The sequence below is a fragment of the Cupressus sempervirens genome, chromosome 7 (assembly GCF_028749045.1).
Source record: "Cupressus sempervirens isolate cs-2001-9-10 chromosome 7, ASM2874904v1, whole genome shotgun sequence".
In the NCBI taxonomy this organism is placed as follows: domain Eukaryota; kingdom Viridiplantae; phylum Streptophyta; class Pinopsida; order Cupressales; family Cupressaceae; genus Cupressus; species Cupressus sempervirens.
In genome coordinates, this window is record NC_143124.1 from 782,132,532 (window position 1) to 782,142,439 (window position 9,908).

Sequence of the window (9,908 nt, forward strand, 5' to 3'; positions counted from 1 at the left end):
TTTAGGTAGAAAATTGATCATGATAAGTATTGTCGTTATGAGTTTGAAGGGGATCTCTTAGGCATTTTTTGTGATCTAGTTTTCCTTTCTCTCCATTTATTTTTTGATAAATTTATCATAGTAGTAGCTAGCGTACATATTAGAACCATTCGGTCTTGTGAGTTCATAGGATGTGTGAGACTCATAAACTTAGTTAATCTTCTCGAAATCATTGCTTGCCTAAGTTAAAGCTTGTATAATTTTAACTCGGTTAACCTCTCTTGTTCTCAGGTTAAGAACATACCCCGTTAAACTTAGGATAAACAAAATTCATTGCAAATATGCAAAGGGAGTTGTACCTAACAATTCAGAGGGAAGTTAGGCTTCCTAGAAGCAACTTTCCAAACTATTGTAATTAGAGTTTGTTCACAAATTAGGGCACTTGTGAGTCAGAACTAGAAAGAACAAATTTGTTTACCAACATAATAATAACTTAAGAGCAATATTCTCTTTATACGTACTAAACATAGTTCAAATATTTGAACATAATATTTTTAAACCCTTAACAAATAAACCTTGAACATTCATAAACTAGACCAAAGGCTTGATGACTTTGACATGAATGTAGTTGAGGAAAATTTCAAGAATAACACACAATTTAAGACTTTTGCCTTTAGAGTCAATACTCAATGATTAATAAAGTATGACCCACACTTTTTTCTCCTAGAACCTCTTTAGCACATAGAAAAAAAAGCTTATGATTAATTAAAGAAAGGGTATTTTTCCCACAAATGAAAGAAAAAAAAATTCAACAAAGTTAAAAGATCCCTTTTTGTCAAAGTTATTTTTTTCCCACAAATATATGAAAAAATTCCACATGGTTAGAAGATGCGTTACTCATATCTCTCCCATCACATGAGGTGGAGTTATATAAAAGATGAGTTTCATCAATTCTTCACATTTTTGCATTTCTACAATGTCAATTATTTCATCCTTACGTTATGCAAGACAACAAAATATGTATACTTGTATGTGTGTGTGTCTATATATGTATGTATATATATATACACATATATATACACATATATGAAAAAGTTTGCTATAATGAAATACATATACATATACATTGAAAAATTTGCTATGATGTAAGATAGAGAGGAGCCCACAACAATCCCATCGACATGTTCATATATAATCTATTAGAAATTAAAAAGAAAGAAAAACAACTAAGAGTTCGACAAGAGAAGCTACCTTCCATTAGGTTATTTTTATCTTCTATTAATTCTCCCTCATATTTTGATTGCCTCTTTGATAATCTCTTATAATATTGTCTCCCACAGCTCGGAGTCAACCCATCTTATCTTAATGAAAGACCAGGCAATCTCTCGAACTACTTGCATCCACACAATCTTGAATCAACATTAGATTTCAAAAGCGTCACCTTTGAAATGGCATTCTCCATGCCTCAAGCAAACAAAGATGACATGCACTATTTTCGTAGTAGGACCACGGTAGCAGTTAAAATCTAACAACGTACTGTGACCAGAAGTAGAATTTCGTGACTTGCCATCTGTCCTTCAGAGGGCAGTGGAAATAAACAGAAAACATGAATTTCACAACTATCTTCTTCCTCTTCTTCTTCATCTTCATCTTCATTTTCAACAACGAGTCCCATGCAGCAAAGAGCGTCTGCAACGGGAAACGTTACACGAACGGGAGCACAATAGAGAGAAATGTCAATGTGGTGATTAGTTACCTGGTTCAACACGGTCCCCCCAACGGGGGATTCAACACGACAGTGCAAGGCCAAGGTGAAGATCTCATATCCGGGCTTGTTCAATGCAGGGGAGACGCAACGGAGGAAGAATGCAAAGCATGTTCGATACAAGCAAATACAACACTTCGACAAGAGTGTGGGAATTCCGTTGGGGGCAGAGTGTGGCTTGACAAGTGTTATTTGCGCTACGAACAAATCCATTTTATTGGAGATTTGGATACAACATCTTATATTGTGCAAAACAATCTCTTAAATGCAACGGATCCTGAAGCTTTTGGGTCCACTGTGAAGACCCTTTTGTCTGATTTGTCTGTTAAAGTGACCAAATCGTCTAATCTTTATTCTTCCGATTCGGCTGTAGTTCGCTCTTCGTCTACCAAGATTTATGGGCTCGTTCAATGCTGGAGAGACATTTCTGTCGAGGACTGTGCGGATTGTTTGGACAATGCGATTCGGGCGCTTGTGGAGGTCACAAATGGGGCTCATAATATTGGAGGCGTTGTTTACTGTGGAAGCTGTACTGCTCGTTATGATACTTTCCCTTTCTTTGCCTCGCCCTCTAATGGGGGCAACCAATTACACGAGTCAAGTAAGCAAGCCCTCTACATCCACTTACATTTTACGCTAGCTCAATTTGGTTTTCTTCCTAGAATCTGGTTTTCTTCTTCGAATTTGGTTTTCTTCCTAGCATATTTTGGTTTTTTTCCTCGAATTTAGTTTTCTTCCTAACATATTTTGGTTTTCTACCTAGCATATCTTGGTTTTCTTCCTCGAATTTGATCTTCTTCTTCAAATTTGGTTTTCTCTTGGTTTTCTTCCTCGAATTTGATCTTCTTCTTCAAATTTGGTTTTCTCCCTAGTATATGTTGGTTTTCTTCCTCAAATTTGGTTTTCTTCTTCGAATTTGATTTTCTTTTTTTCTTCCAATTTGGTTTTCTTCCTAGCATATTTTGGGTTTCTTCCTCGAATTTGATTTTCTTTACTTTCTTGAATTTGGTTTTCTCCCTAGCATATCTTACTTTTCTTCCTCAAATTTGGATTACTTCCTAGTATATTTTGGTTTTCTTCAGCAAATTTGGTTTTCTTTTTTCTTCCTTGAATTTGGTTTTCTTCTTTGGGTTTCTTCCTTGAATTTGATTTTCGTTTTTCTTCCTTGAATTTTGCTTTCTTCCTAAAATATTTTGGTTTTTTTCATCGGATTTGATTTTCTTTTTTCTTTCTCCAGTTTGATTTCTTCCTAGAGTTTGATTTTCTTCGTAGAATTTTGAGAATTTATTTTATGTTTCATTTCACATGACATTGAAAATTGATGAGCCGTGCAGAAAAGTCTTCAACCAAAATCCCAATTATTCTGGGCTGTCTTAGCGCCTTCATAATCCTCGTTTTGTTAGGAGGGCTGATTGCCCTGCGAGGACAATTGAAATCTGCAATATTTGGGAAGGATGCTAGCCAAGGTAACTTTACTCTCTGTCATAGTTTTTTCAGGTGTGTTTGATAATCGGCTCTCTCAGTGTTGATTAAAGAAATTTGTTTTATTATCTACAAACCGATATGAGATTGTCTTATCCAATTATTAGAGAGCTCAGTGTTAGAACTTTTATGATTTTTTAACAGTACAAAGTTATTATAGATCTCAAGAAGAGAACAGAAACGTGTGAAAATAGGGAGAAAAAAAGCTGCAAAACAGGGCATAAACACAGAGTGAATACTTGAAAGAAAACCAAGGTTTTATATCAAATTATCTTATACATTATGAGGTTGATAAAATAAATTTATTTTGTAGTCTAGAATAGGAGGAGGATTGCAATGCTGCATGTAATTATATTTCAAATATGAGGTTGTCTGATACAATTATTATTAGACTTATACAATACAGCAAAGGATTGAACTATGTTACGAATCTCCCTTACTCCAATATACATATCTTATTTCTTACAAAATTTGAAACAGGCTCTTTATCATTAGAGCTCAGTATTATGACTATGTTTTTTTGCATTGCAAAGTTATTATAGATCTCAAGAATAGAACAGAAACTCTTTAAAATAGAAAAAAACTGCAAAACAGGGCATAAACACAGAGTGAATGGTTGTAAGAAAACCAAGGTTTTAATACAGTCAGAAATTTTGTTCACTCTAAAATTTTGAAATTAGAATCGTCTTGTAAAATCTGACAAAAACCTACAGTGTGATTAGAGACTTTGATGACATAAAAATAATGCTTAGCATCCATCATCCATTAGAATGATAAAATTTGTATCATCTATCATCCATTTGAATGATAAATTTGTATGTATCTATACAATTAAAAAGATTGTAATGCATTTGTAAATTGTACCATGCAGGGAATGAGCGCTTGGAAAATGACGGAGTAACCAGTGAAGATTTCCTACTAATATTTAATTTGGAAACGTTAGTAGAGGCAACCAGAAATTTCCATGAGGAGAACAAGCTGGGTGAGGGAGGATTTGGCCCTGTATACAAGGTATATTAACATTCATTTTTTAAACGACTATACCAACTATTTATAGGTTATAGTAATGTCAAACACTCAATTCTAGAGTCTTCAACACGATGGTAAATGTGAGCTTCTTGTATGGTAGGTCTTAGGTTAGAATCTGCTTGAAATAAATAAATCAACAATAATAATTAATTAAGACACAATAATCAATCTTGTTCTACGAGAGAATTAGGGTTCTGATTTTAATTGGAAAAAAATGTTACGAATTTTTTTTAAAGGCTAAAAGTTTTTCTTTTCTTTTTTTTTAAATTTCCTTTTACAAAATAAGAGTTTCTATTGGTCAGCCTCTTCATTTGAATGGTGAAAATAGATTACAACTGAAATAGTTCTTAAAAAATTTATACCACTTAACAACAATGATATTTAAAGTTTAAAAATTGCATATCTTTCTTTGTTACCTCTCAAAACTCCCTTTGCTAATGATGTCACATATGTAAATAGTCTTTTGGCTTTACAAATAAAATTTGATTGTGTCTCAGGGCACTTTGCTAGATGGAAGAGATGTAGCAGTGAAGAAGCTTTCTGCAAAATCTTTGCAAGGACAAAGAGAATTTTTAAATGAGGTTAAATTGGTAGCCAAAATCCAACATAGGAATCTTGTAAATTTGATTGGCTGTTGCATAGAGGGATCAGAAAGGTTGTTAGTGTACGAATACTTAGCCAACAAGAGCCTTGACAAGTTACTTTTTAGTGAGTGGTCAAACTCTCTAAATGGATTTTTATTAGAGTATATAATCCTGATTGGACTCTTGGTTAACTAGTGCACATACGTTTGCAATTACATAATAAAAATGCATAGAAGCATGCAATTCCAAATATATAAATAAATAAGTGCATTGTTATCTATTTAAGCTTGTCCATGGCAAAGTGATTTCTTTCTTGGGATAAACATTTTATGTCATGATTTACAGATCATGAAAGGAGAAAAGAGTTGGACTGGCAAACACGCTTAAACATCATATCTGGAGTAGCTCGTGGACTTCTCTACTTGCACGAAGATTCTCAATTGCGAATAATTCATCGAGACATCAAATCAAGCAATATTTTGTTGGATGACAAAATGAATGCAAAGATAGAAGATTTTGGATTAGCTAAATTGTTTCCAGAAAATAAGACTCATGTTAGCACTCGAGTCGCAGGAACTTAGTAAGAATCCTAAAGCAGGAATTCTTTTATCAAATATTATATATGTTCGATTTATAGATTAAAAGTGTTAAATAGTCAAAATTGACTTACTTTATTCAAGCTTAATTGTTTTCTAGTGTATAATCATATTTAAGAAAGATCATTATAAGTTCAATCATATATTCTTAGATAATTTACACTAAAGTATCTTGATTTCCACAATACAGTGGTTATTTGGCACCAGAATATGCCATGCGGGGACAACTATCAACTAAAGCTGATGTATATAGCTTTGGTGTTGTACTTTTGGAAATTGTAAGCGGGAGAAAGAACAACGATTCAAGACTTTCCACAAAAGATCAAAACCTTTTATCATTGGTGAGATGTTACACCAAACATTATTTGAACTTAGTTTATTTTTCATATAACATTATGTTTAAATTGTGGCCCCAACTTAAACATCACACACTAAGCTTCATTCCAAGACTAAAATAGTTTAAATTGATTTATTTTTTCCAAACTTAATTTCATCCTTAGCATGTAATGTTTAAAAGTGGCCCATTGTGACTATATTGTAGGCATGGAAATGTTACAATGGAGGAAACATTGAAGAGGTGATTGATAGAAAGATAATAGAGTGGTGCCCCAAGGAACAAGCCATACGATTTATGCAAGTGGGTTTGCTATGCACACAAGAAGATGCATCACTTCGTCCAGCCATGTCAATTGTGTGTTCAATTCTTTCAAATAGTTGGTCCACCAACATGCCAAATCCTACAAAGCTAGCTTTTGTAAATGCTACACATGAAGTAATAGGAGTAAGTCTATCACATGAATCTAGAAACACAAATTCAATGAATTTGTCTGCATCATTACCATCATCTGTACCATCTACCAATGATGCTTCTATTACACAATTTCTATCCAGATAAGCATGATAGCCATTTATAGTATATGGTTATTGGCTATAGAAAATAGTTCAAACCTAGAAATGTTGACATAATACTTTGTTGTACCAAGTCGATAGTGTGGATTCTAATTTATAAAATGGATTGTATTTAAAACTTGACCTTAAATTTATAAAATCTATTATTTAAAAAAAACAATTATCAAATATAATGATTTTTTATATCTTCTATTAAGAAGTTTACATAAGATTTTTTTTCATTTAATGAGTAAAGTTTACGGTATATTCAGAATTGTTTTAATGCTATTCTTTTTCTGGATTCTATTGTGTAGATGCAAAAAAAAAGTCTACACAATGGAATCCAGAAAAGAATAGTATTATTTCATTGATTGTGAAAATCTATTTACTCTTAGAATTGCTTTGATTTTAAATTATTTATTTATGTTTATAAAAATCTAAAAATATATTTTTTAAATTAATTTTTCTCATGATTGTATATACATAAAGTAATTGTTTAATTCTTGTTTTGTATAAAAATTAATATATTTGTTATTTATTATGTAGAAAATGAATGTGCTCTTTTTAAAAATTTGTTTAATTTTAATTTCATTTTAGAGTGTTTTAATGTATTATACAATAATTAAAATAAATTGAAACTATTTAAGATTGCCTTTTTATTTCTAATGTGCTTAGATTTTGAATGGTTACTATGGGAGTTACATATTGGTTTGAAAGTAAAATGATGATTAAGCATGTTGTTGACACCTATGAAGTATTGCATGCAAACGGAAAGTCAAATTCTATTTTTATTTAATGTTATAATTTCAAATTTCCATTATTGCAATATTACAATGAATGTATTTGTATTTTTGGTTATTGACATACATGATGTATAGGTCCAAAAAAAATCAATTTCATCAAAATGTGTAATAATAAATTAACATTCTTTTTGGATTAGGGTTTCCCCAAGATGCCTCATTTATTTTTAAATTTAGCACCCCTTTGGATCATTATAATATTTTTTTATTCCTTTTTTGGCTTAGAAACTTCCATCCATGTAGCTCTTCAAAGTAATTTAGAGACTTCTTATCTCTAATTCTATAGATCTAATTATTGGCCATCAACTTTATTTTATCCTTACAATTCTTTGTTGTGTAAATATATTTCGTTAAATTTTTATAGGACATTCATAATTGTTTTATTTATTTTATATTCATTTATTTATACAAGTTGGTAGAATATTTATCCCCTCTTGCTTGAGGTTTAATGATATTAAACTATTTAAGTTATATATTTAACATTAATCTTATAAATCATGTCTATATTTCAAGTTTCTAGTCATGGATTTGAGTGTTCTTGTCAATCTCTTAGTACCCTAGTAGTCTTCATAATGGCTATAACATAACTTTCCTTTTACTTAACATAATCCTCAAACTTCAAGCAATCCATGTCTTGTGATCATCCATTATGGTATGCAATAACAATCACGGTTTCCTCACATATAAAATATAAGATCATTAGATCATATCATCATCTCTAATTATCCATGTATATATATCCACCTAGATATTGCATGTACATTCAAGTGAACACTATGATATTTGGTCGAACCTCATACAAACTCAATTTCTTCAAACCTAATTAGAAGATTATCTATAATATGCAATACCAACATCACCTTGGCTATGAAAAATATATTTAACTCAAGTATTATCAGATATTTTATGCAACTTCAGAAACTTGAGATTGATATATCCTGAAGCTATTGATTGTAAAATCATTTGGTCATCTTATCTTAGCCCTAACTACTATATATTATCACTTTTATGGTCTAATTAATTCAAGAGTGAGAGAGCCTAAATCAAATAATTAAAATAACATGATCAATTTTGAGAGACAACAAGAATACAATTCACTAGGAATAAATTCAAATCACTAACTAACCAAAAATAAAAATATTGTGACAAATAATAATAACAAAAAAAAACTAGAGACCATATCACCAAATCAATAGTCCACACAAAGAACCATGGCACTAAAAAAAGGCTAGCTAAAATAGCTACTCAACTTTACAAGGAAACCCCTTCCAATATTCATTGATCTCCTTCAACAAATCAAGGAAGGGGGAACATTTTGAAGGTCAAGCATAGATAGAACATCCATAAGATATCTCTCTAGTGGGCACCATTTTCAAATTGTCCTCCCTCTTAGATTATGCTTCTCATTTCTTTCTTCCAACTCAACTTGAGTAGAATTTATAGAAAATTTGGTCTTCTCCAACATCTCCCTACTATAAGTCAAGATAGGCATTCATACTACCTATTCAAATGGCATTGGTTAACCTTCATGAACTAGCCAAAGAATTTATCATCTTTTATGTTGATGATGCTCGTATTAATGTTTTCTATGTGTACATTCGTATGCAATCAAACAATATATGTACATATTTCTCCAACTCACCCTCTAATATGTTATGACAAGCTACTCCACCTATCGACTATAGTAATTACTATTCTAAGATTACATACAACTCTGAGTGGTACATACAACTCTAAGAATCCCTTGAGCTCCAATGTCCTTAAGTGTTGGATTAATCATTGTTTTTTTCAATTTAATTACATCCAAAATAAATCTTTAATTTTATCTTTAACTAAAATATATTTATTGAAATGCTTTTTTTCTATATGAAATAGTAGTTTTCACTAAAGTAAAAAATCACTTTGGAAATGTTTATTTTAGCTAATCTATATGATCTTATAGACTATTATCAATCATATGTATAGAGCTAATTCTATTTCTATAATTTTAAATACATCAAAGATTTGAAATATATTCTAGTACATAATGTTTATTAGACCTTCAAAAATAAAATAAAATATTTAAGATCTTTTTGGTATCATTTTTGAAAAGTTATACCTATGCTAGAGCTTATAATGACAACCATCAAATAAAAAGTTACAAGAAATATATCATGATTTTGGGACAAGCACAAAAAATGATTCTATTTTGATGGCATTTGCACCAATATGCTAGTACTTCATATATAGTGGACTTTATATCTATGTGATTGAAAGAGAAGTGGCAAGAAATGAATCTTATTTGGCAAAAACTCATTCATGTTCATTGAAATATTATAATCCAAATTTGGTTTTCATCTTGTTTTGTAGAAACCCAGGACAAATCTAATACACCTTGTGAAAGGTGGATGGACCAATTAAACTAAAATGGAAAAAAGGGTAAAAGCACAAACCTATGTCACCTTTTATAAAGAAATGAGATATCAAAATGTGACAGTTCAACATTAATGACAAAAAAAGGTATTTGTGTTTAGAATATGAAGATGATGTAAAATAATGAAATGAGTAAAATTGGATGAATTTTATGCATATAATTTTTATAATTTTTTTGAGTAAGAATTTATTCATTTTATTTTATTTTGAAGTCCCTTTTTTAACTATAAAAAATATAGGGTGTAGTTCCCATCAAACAAGTGTATGCAAATCATCTTTTTTTGTTCTAATTTGAAAATATCTTATAGATGACATGTAAAGCTAGGGAAAAAATTATTATTATTATTATTTATGTATATTTTCTTTGTTATAA

At 30.8% G+C, this 9,908-nt stretch overlaps 1 protein-coding gene across 1 annotated transcript; it reads left to right on the forward strand.

Moving 5' to 3' along the window:
* The first annotated feature begins 1,464 nt into the window (after nucleotides 1-1,464).
* Nucleotides 1,465-6,462, forward strand: LOC149549666 (cysteine-rich receptor-like protein kinase 15). Its single transcript, XM_089792964.1, has 7 exons — nucleotides 1,465-2,345; nucleotides 3,079-3,210; nucleotides 4,098-4,237; nucleotides 4,753-4,963; nucleotides 5,185-5,419; nucleotides 5,626-5,776; nucleotides 5,977-6,462. Exons 1-7 carry the CDS (start codon nucleotides 1,586-1,588, stop codon nucleotides 6,328-6,330), a joined length of 1,983 nt encoding a protein of 660 aa, XP_089649090.1. The 5' UTR covers nucleotides 1,465-1,585; the 3' UTR covers nucleotides 6,331-6,462.
* The last annotated feature ends 3,446 nt before the right edge of the window (nucleotides 6,463-9,908 follow it).

What these genes read in the sequence shown, in the direction of transcription:
- LOC149549666 (XM_089792964.1), top strand. Translation starts at nt 1,586, where the DNA reads ATGAATTTCACAACTATCTTCTTCCTCTTCTTCTTCATCTTCATCTTC. An exon ending in GATTTGGCCCTGTATACAAG is followed by an intron (nt 4,238 to 4,752) that starts GTATATTAACAT and finishes ATTGTGTCTCAG; the next exon opens with GGCACTTTGCTAGATGGAAG. An exon ending in CCTTGACAAGTTACTTTTTA is followed by an intron (nt 4,964 to 5,184) that starts GTGAGTGGTCAA and finishes CATGATTTACAG; the next exon opens with ATCATGAAAGGAGAAAAGAG.